The sequence below is a fragment of the Ursus maritimus genome, unplaced genomic scaffold (genome assembly GCF_017311325.1).
Source record: "Ursus maritimus isolate PB19 unplaced genomic scaffold, ASM1731132v1 scaffold_14, whole genome shotgun sequence".
In the NCBI taxonomy this organism is placed as follows: domain Eukaryota; kingdom Metazoa; phylum Chordata; class Mammalia; order Carnivora; family Ursidae; genus Ursus; species Ursus maritimus.
The window spans coordinates 65618652-65635461 of NW_024423786.1; the positions used below are offsets into that span (position 1 = coordinate 65618652).

General features: G+C 43.7%; 1 protein-coding gene across 2 annotated transcripts in view; it reads left to right on the forward strand.

The window, feature by feature from the left end:
- Positions 1-16810, forward strand: part of LOC103660515 (protoheme IX farnesyltransferase, mitochondrial) — a 126125-nt gene that overhangs the window by 4004 nt on the left and 105311 nt on the right. For both annotated transcript variants that reach the window (XM_040630057.1, XM_040630056.1), the window contains exons 2-3: positions 430-563; positions 2467-2788. In XM_040630057.1, the coding sequence (XP_040485991.1) occupies positions 430-563; positions 2467-2788 (456 nt within the window). The remainder of the gene's footprint in view (positions 1-429; positions 564-2466; positions 2789-16810) is intronic.

Consider the following 16810-nt stretch of genomic DNA (forward strand, 5'->3'; position numbering starts at 1 on the left):
ACTCTTTCCCCTCCCTTTTGGTTAGTTGCCTTACCCAACATGGCCAGAGTATTAATCTGAAATGTATTTTCCAGTTTACTGTCACTTGCTGAGAAAACCTGTGATTCTCATTTTCCACTCTTTTAAAAGGGACTCAACTGATTGTTTTATATTTTTCTCCAAAAGATCTACAAGTGTGGTCATTTCAGCATTTCATGATAAAAGCATAACTATCCCAAAATGAGACACTGCTCTATCCTTGCTGAAGAATTACGCTTCGTGAATCGAGCTGATACGTGGCAGTGATTCACGAATCCCATCAGAGTTCTGACCCATCACAAGTGCCATTGCTTACGGTGGTGGCCGGCTTTGCTTCTGGGTAGGCACGGTCAGCATTTGATGAGAAGCACTAATCATGTGACCTTTGTCTTCCCTTTTTCTCTCTTACAGGTTGGGTAGGAGGATGTGTCTGGTATCTAGAGAGAAGAGCTCTGCAGGAATCCCCTCACACCTTCATGCATCTTTTCAGAAGTGTCAGCAAGCAGTGGATTACATTTCAGCACTTGACCTTCCTCAGGCGCATGGTATGTTCAGAAGACCATCCCCACTCTGCTGCTGTCTGCCTTTACTTTCTTTGTATGAGGGAATTGAGAAATTCCGATGAAAAGAAGAGTTGTAGGAAGTACCACTTAAAAAAGACTTCTATTTAGTGTTCTCTTGAGTTTATCCAAAACTTTAATTCCTTGTTTTGATTATTCGTCACTGAAACCAGAAAAGTCCCGGCGTTAGAGGTTAAAAGTATGATCTTGAACTTGCTGATTAAGTTTGGAGGAAGATTGAAAACTTCTGGACTATCTCACCTGGGAGAAAATTGGGAAAAGCTGAACCGTTATCCTACGTCTCTTTAAATTCTTTAAAGTTTTGTGAATATATCAGTGATACAGAAATAATTCAACAGTGTGGCCTTCCCATTTTCCTTCATCAGCAGTGCATCTAAAAGTCTTTTAAACGCATGCACCTCTGAGTAGACTCAAGCAGACTCAAGCAAATTGAGATTTTAGAATTTGCTCGGCATTTTTATAGTGGGCATTACTCCTACGTCCCGGTCCTCTAGGTTGGCTCCATGATACTGTGGGCGACATGGTAGCTTACTCTTAATTACCAGTGAGGGCATTTGCCAATAAATAGAAAAGTATAGAATGGAAAAATGATAGCTAAAAAGTCATAATTATGGTGCAAGCGTGAACAATTAACAAATTCATAATCTCAAACCTGAGTTGACCCTTCTGTTCTCTTTTTAAATTTAGAATGCCAACTTTAACTTAAAACTTCAAGTTCACTTAAAATCTTAATGTAACTCATTATTTTGATAAGGGATTTACATTTCCAGAAATGTTCATATTTCTTAAATTGGGGATCAAGGATAATGGGTATTTATTTAATTAGTTATTTCAACTCTGATTTATTTGACAAAATTGTGACAAGATCAGTTAGAATGCAAAGGATTAAAACAGAGCAGAAGCATTGTTTAAACAATACTAATTTACTAGTACTTACGGGAAGTTACTGTTCCATTACTACATCTTCATGAGTCATTTTTAGTTGGCTAATTAAGGATAATGGGTATTGAGAAGAGAAACGCAAGTATGCATAATGCTTTTTTTATATACACAGAATTCTGGGTTCATTCATGAGTTCGTAATTCCTTTCTAGGACTAGTGTATGTAATTTCAAGTCTTTGTGATATAATGGAAAAGTCATTTAACTGATTATCAGAGTAGGTGGCTCCGAGTACCAGGGCCACTTATAACTCACTGGTTGTTGGCCCTTGTCAGTTACAACTAACTGGTTGTTGACTCTGTCGCTTTATTTCTGAGCCTTGGTTTTCTCTTCTGTAAGTTAAAGAAAGAGATATTGATAATGATCTGGCTTCTTAAATAGCCTTTAAGAAGCACAAATAAGATATATACTTTATAAACTGTGAAGACCTATGTTATATAAAACTACACAGTGCCTCACTATGTTAGTAATAGTTGCTGTTTCTTGCTAGTAAGCGGTAGCCCTGAATTGCACCCTATCACCAAGCCCCTGCACTGTTTGCCTAGAAATGTGGAAAGTCAGCAGGTTGACTTGGGCTCTTGATGTTAGAACATTTTTTCACTGTATTTGGTACCATGTTGGGGATCATGTTGGAGGGAATGAATAAGAAATAAATTTATATTTCTTTCAAGGAACTTTAATGTCCAGAATTTTCTAAACCATACAATTAAAAACCAACACCGAGGTGTCGGTTACGTTCTCCATACCTCTTAATGTAGTGATTTCCATGTAACAAACACTCGAATATTCGTTAATTCAGCATGTATTTACAAAGGTATAGGAAAATCCTTCCAGTTCTCTAACAGACTGGTGGGAGGTGTTCCCCAACAGCGATGTAAGAGCACTTTGGGCCTTGGGTTTAGAGTAACGTGTACTTTCCTTATGTAGTATGTCACACAACTGAACAGAAGCCTCAACCAGCAAGTAAAACGGAAGCCAGAACCCGTGGCCTCTCCTTTCCTTGAGAAAACACCTTTGGGTCAGGCCAAAGCAGAAATCTGTGAAATGAGACCTCTTCCGCCCCCCAGCCTTCCTTTACCCAGAAAACCAAATGAAAAAGAATTGCTAGAACTGGAATCAGCCTCCATAATTGACAGCTCGCTAGATGCGGAGAAAGAGACAAAGGAGGAAAAGCACTGGAAAGAAATGAAGTTGCATCTGGATGATTTGCCGGGAGTTTTGGCGCGGCTGTCCAAAATCAAGCTCACAGGTACTTTGTTTCTCTGATACAGTTAGGTTCTTTACTCGAAACTTTATTTTTAGTTAAACAAAATGCTAATTTTATTACAGCACCAAGAGGAATGTCTTGAAACTACCGATCCTCTATTAGTATTTTCTTTTCTCTCTTTGATTTAATTGGGATTCAAAATCAACTTTTCCAAATTCCTGTTTACACAGAACTATAAAGAGTTTTGCAGTAAACATATTGTACTAAAACTAGTCTTTTTTTATTTGCAATTAAAGTAGAATGCCTATCCTGGTTATTTCCTTGTCTTTTGTGTTCTTACGCCTACCACCCTTTAAAGATGGCAGTGGGGTAATGAGTTCTGTTTGAGTTCTGAAAACAAAAGGGCCTGCACGCCTGTGGCCACTGGGACTCCGAGCGCATCGCGGGGTTTTGCTTCTTGTAGGGCCTCTGCGATTGTCCCAGGCACGCCAGGATTTAGAGTGCATCTCTGGAAAAAAGGTCTGGAACCAGATTGTGTGACCTCAGGCTAGCAAACTGTACCAGATTTTATTGTATGCGTTGAGTATGAACCCATAATTCTGTCATTCGGTTATCACAGCCGCCCGGTGGGTCAGGCAAAGCACTATGGTCATCATCCCATCTCGCAGCTAAACTTATAAGTAGCTTATTCTGGGCTAACTGTGTTCGGAAGGTATGTTCTGGGTCATCTGCAGCTTGAAGACCCCGACTCTCCTTTTCTTCTTGGACGAGCATAGGGAGAAGAAATACAGTGGGGGTAATAATAAAGTATTATTATAATTATAATTTATTATATTATATATCATATATATATTATATAATATATTAAAATATAGTATAAAATAATAAAGGTACTCTTTGAGGAAAGAAGTGGAAATCAATGTTACTGAGTCAAAATGGAGAAATGAGCAGATGAGACGGAGAGGCTTTGGAGAGTAGAGAAGACCAGGGAAAGAGTGGTGTGTGTGTGTGTGTTTGTTTTTCAAGACAGTCGAGCCTGAAATCCCAGGCAAAAGGAAGTAAAGCAGGTAACTTCTGTCCTCGGTGACCAAAGTCACTTGAAGAAAATCTTTTTTTGGGGGGGTGGTAGAAGAGCTAAAAAATCATAGTAAGACTTACCACGTGTAACTCGAGAACGGTGAGGCCAATTCCAGGCGGCTTCCTTGAAAACAGGTCTCAGTGCTTTATGGCCGCTGAGCAAGGCATCACCACATTCCAATGAAAAGTTATCTTTTGTCCTATATACACGTGGTGTATCATGTTGCTGACGTGGTAAGAATGACTGCGGATACAGTCATAAGGATGTCACCCCAAAAACGAGTCCTCAGAAGGCAGCAGAAGTGACCTCTGTCAGCAGCAGGAGCCAGTTGCGTTGTGTGCCGCGTCGTTGAGCGTGCGTTCACATCAGCATCACCCTCTCACTCTGCAGACTGCTTCCGTCTCCCCGTCCCATTCCTGGCGGTGATACCAGCTTTCTTTGCTTCCCCCAGATGGGAAGCCTTAGCATCATCCTAATTCTTCGCTCTGCAGTCTCCCTGCCTCTCTAGTCTAACATCCAGCAGCTAGCATTGGTGTCTTTTCAACGCCTGTGAGATTGCTCATCCCGTTTCTTTCTTTCTTTTTTTTTAAAGATTTTATTTATTTATTTGACAGAGAGAGACAGCCAGTGAGAGAGGGAACACAAGGGGGGGAGTAGGAGAGGAAGAAGCAGGCTCCCAGGGGAGGAGCCTGATGTGGGGCTCGATCCCAGAACGCTGGGATCACGCCCTGAGCCGAAGGCAGACGCTTAACGACTGCGCCACCCAGGCGCCCCACTCATCCCGTTTCTGAAGCTGCCGTCCTAGCTGAGGTCCAAAACACAGGAGGCCTGTGGTCATTGCAGCCGCTCCCAGCTATTGTCTCCGCCTCTCTCCTCCTGCTGGACCAACTTTCCTAAAACATTGCTTCTACATATTCCTTACCTACTCAAGAGTCTGCAGTCCTTCCATATTGCCTCCTGCCTCAACTCTGCCTGGCTTTAGAGGAAAGTTGTGATCTGGAGTGATTAAACTCTCGCCCATAAACAGACCTCCTCCCACCCCCCACCGTGCCCCTGCCCTGTCCTGCCAGTTAGGCTAGGCCTTCCACCCACCATACCCGTTCCTTCTGCCTCCATGGGAGACTGGTTGGCCTCTCTCATATCCAGTTAGAGCCCTCCAGACTTCTCCATTAAGCCTTCTCTTGCTGCTCTTGGCTCAACTCTCCCTTCTCAAAACTTGAAATATGGATTTGAGGTCCAGCAGGCTTGAGTTCAGATCCTGGCTAGGACATTTACTAGTCAAGTGAGCCTTTGTGCAGTTTCTCAGCCTTGTTGAGACAACTTCCTCACCTGTAGAGGAGGAACAATAATAAATCCTCGAAGAGTTAAATCACATAATGCATTCAGAGTACCCAGCAGCAGGCCTGACTCAGGGAGCACCCCCAAGGTTAGTTTCCAAATAGACGTTTGCTTGTCTATTTAATGTATATTCCCCTAAGATGTTCGAGGGCAAAAATCCTGCCATCTCCATGTTGGGTATTGTCGTCTCTTGAGTCCAGAGAAGCTCTGAGTCCAAGCTTCTCACTTGGAAGGACTTGCTGTTAAGAGGGAACATGACAAACTGAAGTCGTCCAGAGTAGGACAACTGCAAGGAAGAGGGGATATGGAAACCCTGTCACTTGGGGAAGGAGATTGGCTTGGGAGAGAGAAGGGAGGAGGGAGAAAGAAGGCGAGCGAAGGGAGAGTGGCCATGTTCGAGTAGCTGTAGGTCCTGTGATGTAAGGGAGCAGTGCTAGGGCAGAATGGTCGAGAGTCCAGTCCAGAGGGCAGAAAAAGGAGATTGCACATCCAGCAGCATGAAGGAGAGCTCTCAGAACGATCGGATGGGAAATGGGCTGCCTTGTGAGGCAGTGGTCCTTATCATTGGAACCATCCAGGTAAAAGCAGATCATCTTTGGGGGAAGTTGAAGGGATTCCTGCATTGCGTAGTGGGTGGACCTAGATGATACTAGAAGCCGGCCTTCTTTCAGTATTTGTTGGTGCCTACCTTGTACCTTTGTGTGAGATGCTGAAGATACGGAGATACATGATTTCTGTCCTCAAGAAGAAGCTGATCGTGTGGTGGGGGAGATTTTATAGCTATACATATATATACATACAAATAAAACAACTGTGGTCAGACACTTCTGCTTCAAACCTAGAACTTTTAGTAATCTTTGTGACCTTGGGTCATTAACCTTAGAGTGCTGTAGCCTTCATCTGTGAGACAGAGATAATGGTACTCATAGCCTCACCATGAGGATTAAATGAAATAATGTGTGTGAGACACTCCTGTCCCCAGCACCTTGGAGATGCTTAATTAGCTATTATTAATACTATTATTCTTGCTATGTCCATATTTAGGGCAGTTGGTGTTATGGGCGTTGTAGCAGCTGTGTGGTAAGGCAGAGTGGGCACCCAGCGAAGGGAGTATTGTTTCTGCCTGCAAAAGGGGTTGAGGTGAATGAGTGTTTACTAGGTACGGAAGGCAAGGATTGTAAGCAGAGGGAGAAGGCTTTGCAAAGGCAAAGAAGCTACATGCATCCTGGCATCTTCTGGAAACTGCGGATACGAGGAGCGATGCGGCAGGACCTGTGTGTGACACGGAGCAGATGCTCCCTGAGAGTGTGAAGAGTTAGGCAGGGCCACGGTGCCATGTTGGCATGCACTTCATGCTAGGGACTTTGGCTCTAATGCCCAAGCAGCAGGAAGTTCTGGAAGGTTCTTTGGAGGAACATACAATCACTTTGCGTTCTGTCTCATTTTCAAGTGGCCTCATTACTACCTGATTATTATAGACTTATTGCAACAAAAATTCAAATAAGACAGAAACATGTATCCAAAATTGGAAAAGTACCCTTTCCGGCCTTTCTAGATAAAACCCCTTCCTGAAATGTAGCCTCTTCTGTGTGTCTGTAAATAGGCAGATCTAAAGCCATGGATGTGGTTGTATGTTTTAATGGAAATAGGATCATTACCCGTACACACCCACGCACGGTTCTGCACTTGCCACTTTCTCTCGCTGTATAGCTTTCACTGAAAGTGTTTGCCGCTGCCTACGCTCCCATTATGGAGAACTGCCATCGTTTGCTGACCTAACCCTTTACCGCTAAACATGCAGGGTATTTCCAGCACGTGGGAATCTGATTCCCTCTGTATTCTGTGCTTATGCGTAACCAGTCTTTACCAGTTTTGCCTCTAGGATAACGGAAAGCGATTTTTACGTGTGTTAGGTTTCACGTTTTAAGTCATGGTGGGATTTAGCATCTTTTTCTCTATTTTGATCATTTGTATTTTTTCTTCTATTTTTTGTTTCTTATACCCTCAGTCATTTCGTACTGATATTTTTTGTGATGTTTTGTTGTGTTGTTTCATTTTGCCCCACTGAGATGTTAACTTTTATGTATTCAAATTATTTATTAGTTGGGTTTTTTTTTTTTTTTAATGCTTAGAAAGATTTTTTTCTGCCCTGTGGTTATAAAAGCATTCACTCATGTTTTTTTCCGGGTACTTTTCTATTTTTATCACATTCTCTAAGGTGTGGGAACCATGTCGAATTTAGTTCCACAGAAGGATTAAGAGATCTGTGGTAGCAGCATCATTGAGCAAGGGTTGCCTGATTTTTTAAATAAAGTTTTATTGGAACACAGCCATATCCGTTTGTTCTATGCTGACATCATGCTGTATCAGCAGAGCTGAGTAATTGTGATAGAAAAGCCTGGAAAACCTGAAACATTTCCTCTCTGGCCCTTTAGAGGGAAAAACTTGCTGAGCCCAGCTATAGAGCACAGGCCAGTGAGAGGTAAGCATGATGACCAGCATACCAGTGTTAGTCAGCTGAGACATGACATGGGCTGCACTAAGGCTGTGGTGGGCCAGGGGGAGAGGGGAGAGAGAGAGATTGAGGAAATAGAATGAGCAGGACCTTACGTAGAGGTGGGAGGGTGCTGGGAGGCCTGGAATAAAAGTTTAGGACACAGAGCCGCAAAGAGTTGGGCTGCCACGAAGCAAGCATTCTCTAGTTCTCTGGGCCTCGTGCTCCTTACTATCCTACACCCGACCCAGTTCTCAGAGCATGGTGTAGTGACCTGGGGGCCAGAGTCCCTGCATTCAGACCCTGGCTCTTACTAATTGAGTGACCTTGAGCAAGTTCCATAAAAAAAGAGAAAAACACACAGCAACTCAATGTGCCTCGGTTTACCCACCTGTAAAGTAGAGCTAATGCTAGCTGCTTCAAAGGGTTGTTCTGAGTATTTAAATGGGATAAAATTTGCAAACTACATAGAAGTGATAGGTTCAGAACTATACACTTATCTCTTAAAAAATAAATTTGTTACCTAGGCACTGACGCAGGTATTCGAGTTTGAGATGATTATCCCTGCTCTAGAAAAACTTCCGGCTCTCTGGTATGGATCAATGGTAGCGTGAGGCTGAAGAGTGTGAACACTGAAGGAAGAAACAGGTTTTGGGGGGAAAGGTGAAGAGCTCAGGTTTGGACTCGTGGAGTTTGAGCTGCCACTGCCATATCCCGGTGGAGGGGTTCCAGTGGGCAGTTGGCCGTGGAGGACGGGAGCTCAGATAACATGGGGCTGCAAGCCTGAGGGGTCTGCAGCGTGGACCCGGCCACAAAGCCTACGTGGTAGTGAACAAAGTTGTCCGAGGTCGGCGTGTAGTGACCACAACAGAAGACCAAGGACGTTTGGGGTGCAAACCCTTTTAAGGATTGGGTAGAGCGTGTAACAGAGCCTGCGAGGAGCTAAATGGTCAGAGGAAGGGAAACAGGAAAGGGCTTCATCACAGAAGCCAAAAGAAGGCACAGTTCATAAAGGAAGTGATGGCCAACACTTTTATTATTTTTTTTTAATAGCTTGCACTCCCAATATGGGGCTTGAACTCACAACCGTGAGGTCACGAGTCTCATGCTCTCCCCACTGAGCCAGACAACGCCCCAAGCAAGCGAGCAACACTTAAATGCTAGAGGTCTACTAAGAGGGCTGGCCGGAGAGTTATTTTATTTGGCCGTTAGGAAGTCAGTGTTGACTGACTGCTAAATCAGAAAATAATTGTCAGTGTTTCCTCTACTTAGAGCCTTAAATGAGGTCCTTGAAATGATTCATTTAAAATAATTCCTTCAAGTTTATCTTCAGAGCGCTTACTTCTTCGGGAATAGAAGGAAAGTATGGTAATTGGGTTCGGATCCATTTTTTTTGGTGGGAGGCCACACCTTCCTCTCCTTCATCCTGGCTGCTGTCGTCATGCTTTTCCTTTTACGGTGTTGTATATCAGAACAGGCATTCCGGCTGCAGGGTTTGATATTTAAAACAGTGACTGAAATCTAAAGCAATGATTAAATTGCTCATTTAATAGTACATAATGTGTTAGCGTGCATTGACTCATCGGTTCCCACACATTAATGAGCGCACACCGCACACGTGTTCACACGACACTTCCTGGCCACCGTCCCCAGGGATCCTGATCCTGTAGGCCTGGGACAGGACCCAGAGATCTGCATTTCTGACAAGCATGCCAGATGATCTAATGCAGGTGGTCCTGGACCACCCTTCAAGCAAGTGAAGTAGGTGTTGGGCAGGAAGAGTGCCGGTCCCAGACCCCGTGGTCTGGCTGGATGTGGGGGGCACTCACCTAGTGCGAGCCAGGGCGGCCCTCGCTGCCGCTGGCAGCAGGAAAAGCCAGCTGGGCAGGATCTGGACCACACAAGAGACGGATGCGAAAGCAAGATGCACCGAGGAAAAGGGGAGCAGCAGCCTCCCCGCAACCACAGATGGAGAAGTCCCAGGGCAGTAAATTTTCCCTCGTATCATTTTATATATTCCATGCCCCAGGTTTCTGGATGCGCTAATTGAATTAAAGTCATTTCCTTCTGCTTATCCCATTTAAAGAGGCAGCACTCTTTGGGTGACCCCTACCCCCTTATTTGACCTTTTACCTCCCTATTTCGTTTATTACTTGAATTCGCACATGACTTGGAGTCAGCAGGATTTTTTTCTTCAAGAAAATCCTTGGTATCTATCAATTGATTTCTTTCGGACTCTTAACATCTTGGGCAATTCATTTATAGCTAATGATAGCCGAGGCAGAAATATCGGAGAGTCAGCGATCACTTTTATAGAACTAGTCTTTCTTTACTTATAGCTGTAATATACCAAGGATAATTAACCGTAGAGTAAGTGAAGGGCCGTACAGTGATCCTACTTGTATTTCATTTGTAGGATAGCGGGATAGCAGCAGACGGATGCCTTGCCCTACATGCCAGGATTTGAGCCAAATGTTTGCTGGTGCTATACCATTTAAGGATGTTTTTTTCTGTCTATGAAAGGAAATAAGACTGAATTTATAAAGAAGTAATAATATGTCTCCCTTGAGTTTTTCTTGCCAACTGAGCTATTTACAATATGTTTTTGGAGTTTGTTGCAAGGACCACATTGGGTTGGGGAAATTTTATTTGGGTTAGGATCATAAGAGGCTTTGGTGACTCAACTGAGTTTATACTTAATATGGGTCAATAAAAAGCAGGGTTTTTTTCTCCCCCCGCCCTCGAATAATAACATCTGTGCTGTAAAGCTACAACGTACTTTCTGAGACCAGAACACGAAAATAGATTGTTTGTTGGAACCAATAGATTATGCTGTTGATGGGACTGATATAAACTACAGTCTGTCAATGTATAGATTTTTTACCCCTAGAGCCTAGAATGCTTTTTGTTAAAAGAAAAAAAAAAAAACCCACAAGAATAGAGGATACAATTTTATTTTAGATTGCTTGTATGGTTTTTAAAAGGCAACTTACTGCAATCTTCGGCTCTCAGATACTGTATAAGGAATCTTTATATTGATCGAGTAGAATTATGATTTCCTGACTTTTCATTTATATTTTGAAATAATTGCCTTAATAATGTTATGCTTATAAATGTTAAAATAGTATTTTTATTAATCGTTTACTGTTAGGAAACAAAATGGAAAATACAGATAAGCAAAAATGAAAAGAATGTAGTCTCCCTTTAATTTCTGCCTTTCAAAATAATACGCGTTTTTATTATTTTGGCATATTCTAGAATTTTTTTCTATACATCCTGTTCATACGTGTTTGCTTCTTAAGCAGATGTAAGATCACAATGTCAATGCTTTTTGTAATTTTTGTAAAATATTATTCTGTGCATATGTTTTTGTGTCAGTATGTTTACCCTGTTTTGTTTTTTTTTTTTAAAGATTTTATTTATTTATTCAACAGAGATAGAGACAGCCAGCGAGAGAGGGAACACAAGCAGGGGGAGTGGGAGAGGAAGAAGCAGGCTCATAGCGGAGGAGCCTGATGTGGGGCTCGATCCCATAACGCCGGGATCATGCCCTGAGCCGAAGGCAGACGCGCAACCGCTGTGCCACCCAGGCGCCCCTTACCCTGTTTTTGCTGACTTAATTTTAAGTTTTAAAAGGAGTGTTTTCTTACGAAGAAAACATGTAATATAAAAAGGTCCCCTTTGGCCTGGGCAGGTAATTGTTGGGCACACAGTGTTTGAGCCCCTTCTCTGTGCACCGTGCGTCTTAGTATGAACAGCATGGCCTCTGGACTCAGGCTGGCTGGGCTGCAGTCTCTCCTCTACCATTTATTGACTTTGTGGTAATGGACGCGTATCTTTTCATTTTTGTACGCCTCAGTTTCTTCATCTGTAAAATAGGGGTAATCCTACCTCATGGGTTTGTTGTCAAGATTATGTGAGATAATGCAGGAAAATAATTGAGTACTGAACCTAGCATACAGTAAAGGTTCAAGAAAGATTAGTTGTCTCCATGTTACATTATATATTTATTATATTATATTATATTATATTATATTATATTAATTATATTATATTAACACATACATAGTTTCTGATGTGTTTGTTTTATAAAAATGGGGTCATAATACACATTTTGTTCAGTTATTTGCTTTTTGCCCTAATAGTGTGTTACGGACAAGCTTCCTTGTCCCTATAGTTAAATCTGCCTCCTTTTTTTTTTTTTTAAGGTTGCTTGTACTCCATAGTGTGGATACATTGAATTTATTGAACCATTTCCTGTTTGATACTTAGGTAGCTTGTAGCTTTTACTACTAGTAATAATGATTTTTAATATCATCATACATCTGTCCTTGTACACATTTCTTTCTGAAAGAGCCTTAGACGTGCACTTTTGCTTTTATTTTACTTTTTAATTTTTTTTTAAAGATTTTATTTATTTATTATTTGAGGGAGAGAGAAAACAAGCGGAGTGGGGAGGAGCGAGGGAGCGGGGAAAAAGCGGGCTTCTCGCTGAGCAGGGAGCCCGATGCGGGACTTGATCCCAGGACCCTGAGATCATGACCTGAGCCGAAGGCAGACACTTAACCGACTGAGCCACCCAGACCCCCAGTACACTTTTGCTTTTAACGGGTAGATAGCATGCTGTTGCATGGCTGTGTCGTAATTTATTTACCACCTATTCCCTTTAGATTGTTTTCAGTTTTGGGGCGCCTGGGTGGCACAGCGGTTAAAGCGTCTGCCTTCGCTCAGGGCGTGATCCCAGCGTTGTGGGATCGAGCCCCACATCAGGCTCTTCCACTATGAGCCTGCTTCTTCCTCTCCCACTCCCTCTGCTTGTGTTCCCTCTCTCACTGGCTGTCTCTATCTCTGTTGATTAAATAAATAAAATCTTTATAAAAAAAAAAAAAGATTGTTTTCAGTTTTTTTTTTTGTTACAAATGGTGCTGTAATATCCATGACCATTTTCCTGTGGTAGGTGCCTACAGGGGACCTTGGTGAATCAAAGGCTATGCAGACTCTGGAAGCTTTTATTTTTTCTAATGGATTTCTCTTGAGAAGAGTGCCCACCAATCTCTGCTGTTATTAACCAACTCTCTATACCTTCACCAGTGAATGCTGGATGATAATATACTTTTAGAAATGACTCTGCCTCTTTGGTGGGTGAAGAATGGCACTGGAGTGTTTAAATCTAGTAATTTTTTTTAAATTTTTGTGATTTTATATTTTCATTTAAATATTTCCCTTCGAGGAAATGTATTTCAGGCGATGGTATAAGGCGGAGATACCCAGTTTTTAATGGTCATTAGCCAGTGTTGAATGTCATACACAAAGATCTAAGAATTTGTGAAATTCTGTCCCTGGTAGACAAACCTCATTGCCCTTAACCCAAAAAAATTCTGTTCATATTTTAATGGAAATTTCCACATGTGTACAGATTAATTTGGGGATGAATTGAGATCTTTGCGATATTACCTCATCTTCATTTATCCAAATCTTTTATGTTCTCAAGTTTTATCGTTCTTTTTGAATAGACTATATATTCTTACTGATGATTTGAAATAGTAAAAAAATATATATATATTTTTTCAGCTGATTCTTGAGTTTTTCAGGTAATCAAGTAATGATCAGGTTGTCTCCTTTTTCATATTCATACCAATTATTTCGTTGTCTGCTGTAATCTCTGCTTTATTCCGTTCCCTCCACTTGCCCTCCTCACTGTAGTTTCTGCTTCGTTCAGAAGGCTCCCGTGAGGTGTGTTACGTACAACACTGATTTGATTTGATGCTGTCTGCTTCTCATTACCTACCACTCCAGACTTCGAGCCTTCTGCTCTGGCAATTTCTGTTTCTGTATCCTTTTCTTAGCCTTTTTATTCTGTTTCACGGGGTTTGTTTTTTCTGCTTCGTCCACTCATCCCCCTGCTATTCACGGATCCCTTTTATGCCCCAGGTGTGCCCTTCCAAGTGTCCGGGGTAGGGTGGGGTGACGTCCCCCCCACGCAGGCCCCCCGCTCCTGGGTCCATTCTGTGGGGAGCTTACAGTCTGCTGGTTCTGTGGCACATCTCCTTCAGGAATATATTTAACCTCTTTTTCGTCCATGCTATTTGTTTTCTTTTATGTTGTGGAATCCTTTTTTTTTAAAGCTTCCAATTGGCCCATTTTACCTCTCTTCATCTTAATCCATTCCTGAGTGAAGAGGACTCTTCCCGACAGTAGTCACACTCCCAACAGAGTGTAACATCCAGGAGGACAGGCATCTTGTCCGTTTGCACCGTTCCACCCTCCCTGCCTTGAGCAAAACCTGTCACATAGTAGTTGCTCATGATGGACTGATTGAAGGAATGCACAGTTGGATTTTTCTTGATCACCTACCAGTCTAACTTGGCACTGTTGGACTTCTCTTGGGTTTTAAGTTGGAGGATGGAGGTTATCGGTTCACGTGATCAGTGTACAGTTCCTGTGGTCTGAGGAGATGCAGAGGGAGCTGGCTACCAGCAAGGGGAACTTTTTCTCGAAAGGGGTTTGCACGGTGTTCTTGAAATCACAGCGCCAGCGTCTTGCTCCCCGAGCGTGGTTTTGGTGTATCTCCCCCTTCTCTCAGCAGAGCCCAGCCTTTTCTCTGGTGCTGCTGCCTGCGGAGCTGAAGCATACCCCCAGGGCGTCGTGTTAGTGGGCGTCCTGCTATGCTGGATTAGATGGGCTAGAATGTTTCTGCATTGTCTCAGTGAGGACATCAGGGCAAGGCCCTGCTTTCTCTTTGGTGTGACCACTTTTCTCTGCCTCTAACTGTGACGGGACTGCCTCTATAAATACTCTTGCTGGGATGGGGAAGGAGTTTTCATAGAGTGGGCCTATCCCACCCGTGGTCCCCCCCCTGGCCTCTATCCCTGGCTCCCTACCGCTCCACGTTAGGAAGAAATAATGGGTACTGTCAAACAGCCTTCATTTCCCATATTTTTCTATTTCCTTATTAGTTGGTACTTAGGTACTCTAACTTTTTGCCAATCAAATAATGAAAGTAGTAAGTCATCTCTCAGCAACTGTCTTCAATTGAGTTTCCTCTGTGCTATATATTTAATAAATATTTCTTGAGGGTTTTAAGTATATCCTCTCTGCCTAGTTTTTTTGCTGATGGAGCTTTTTCTGTGGTTTTTAGTTTTATTCCTTCATTTCAGTTGGTTTCTGGGAGGGGTGAGCCATGAAGATGCCTTAGCCAATGTTCTAAGATGAAAAATACGTGTATCTAGGTTATTCTGTTTTCTGGTGATTTATTTGTTTTATATCAGTTCAGTGTTAATTAAATTGATTGTAAGTGTAAGATGCTATGGTTGATGCCAGAGGAACATAAAGATAAATTTCATGAGGATGATAATCATTCTCAAAAGATATTGACAAATTTGGGGCGCCTGGGGGCTCAGTCAGTTGAGCATCTAGCCCTTGATTTCTGCTCAGGGTCGTGGGATCGAGCCCTGAGTTGGGCTCCCTGCTCAGTGGGGAGTCTACTTCTCCCTCTCCTTTTGCCCCTTCCCCCAGTTCATGCTCTCTCTCTCAAATAAATAAAAATCTTTAAAAACATAGATTGACAAATTTTTTTTAATTTTTTTTTAAAGATTTATTTATTTATTAGAGAGAGACAGCCAGCGAGAGAGGGAACACAAGCAGGGGAGTGGGAGAGGAAGAAGCAGACTCATAGCGGAGGAGCCTGATGTGGGGCTCGATCCCATAACGCTGGGATCACGCCCTGAGCCGAAAGCAGATGCTTAACTGCTGTGCCACCGAGGCGCCCCATAGATTGACAAATTTAAAGACGAGAAACAGGAAAAAAAATAAGGTTGAGAATGGGCTCAGCTGCACGTAACTGAAAACTTGGAGAACAGTGACTTAAACAAATAAAGCGTTTGTTTTTCTCTTGTTTAGAGGAGTGCGAAATTACGAGTCTAGAGCTAGCACTAAAGGATATTGTCAGCATAGCCAGCTCCTCCTTTTGGCCGCCGTTATGTGCTCGTGGCTTTTGTTCTCAAGACCCCAGAATGGCTGCCACCCCTCCGTCATCATGCTGTACTCCCGGCCGAAAGAATGAAGAAGGGGGGCCTGTGTGGAAAGGCAGAACCCTCCTTACAAGACTTTGCCTTTTTATTTGAGAGGAAAGCTCATGACGGGGACCTCCCCTTAGGTCTCCTTGGCCAGTGTGGTACAAAGTGCTACCTGTAGCTGCAAGGGAGGTTGGAAAGTCTGGCATCATTCTTACAGAAGTGAAGCATTGAAAATCTGGCCACGTCAACTGCCAGTAGCCAAGTGGTCTGTGTCGCCCTGGCACTCACCGGGCTATCTAAATATGCAGCTCATCCCCTTCCAGGCAGAGGACATAGGGCTGCCCGCCTCTCCATGGTCCACTTTCCCAAAGAAGACCCTATGCTGCCGTGTCGTCCGCCGAGGAATCTGCCCCGTGCATAGAGTGTTTCAGCGAGGGCCGGCTTGCCAAGGCGACACTGACTTCCCCAGTAGCGGTGGTGGGTGTCTTTCCCTAGCATCTTGATTGGCACATGCACATTTGGTGACCCGTCCTGAAGTCCGAGTTGCGCCCCCGCAGGCACCGAGGGCTTTGGCATCTGGCTCCGTTTGCTTCACCCCCAAGGCCACCGTCAGCCTGGAGAGCGTCCTGTCTGTAGTGCTTCTAACGCTTCATTTGCCATCAAGAGCCTTGCAGTACTGGTTATCACACAGATGTCTGGTTCTCGTCTGCAGTCTGGACCTGGGCAGGGGGTGGTGCTGGCGGTGTGCCCCGGCTCGGAAGGCCCCCGGAACACCCTTTGAGAAACTCTTCCTCTCTGGAGAACCTCCTCTCCCCGACCGCCCTTCGCTGCCAGCAAAGTACTCGCTCCCCATTTCAAACAGACACGAAGGTTGAGTTCTCATCAAGTGGGAGCCCCGAGACTTCCGGCCAGCACAGTTTTTCTGAACTCACACCCGTTTTTGCCTTTTCTCCCCTGGACCCGGTTCCTCTCCCCCGCTACCTCCCGCCAGTGTGGACAGCTCTGTCCACAGGACACCTGGGCGTCCTCCCGACCTCCGTGGGGGGTGTGTTGTCCAAGTCTCCAGGGAGGTTCACATGCTGGCTTCTCACCCCTGCACAGTGGACTGGCCCAGGTGCCTAGATCTCTTTGGCTTTGGG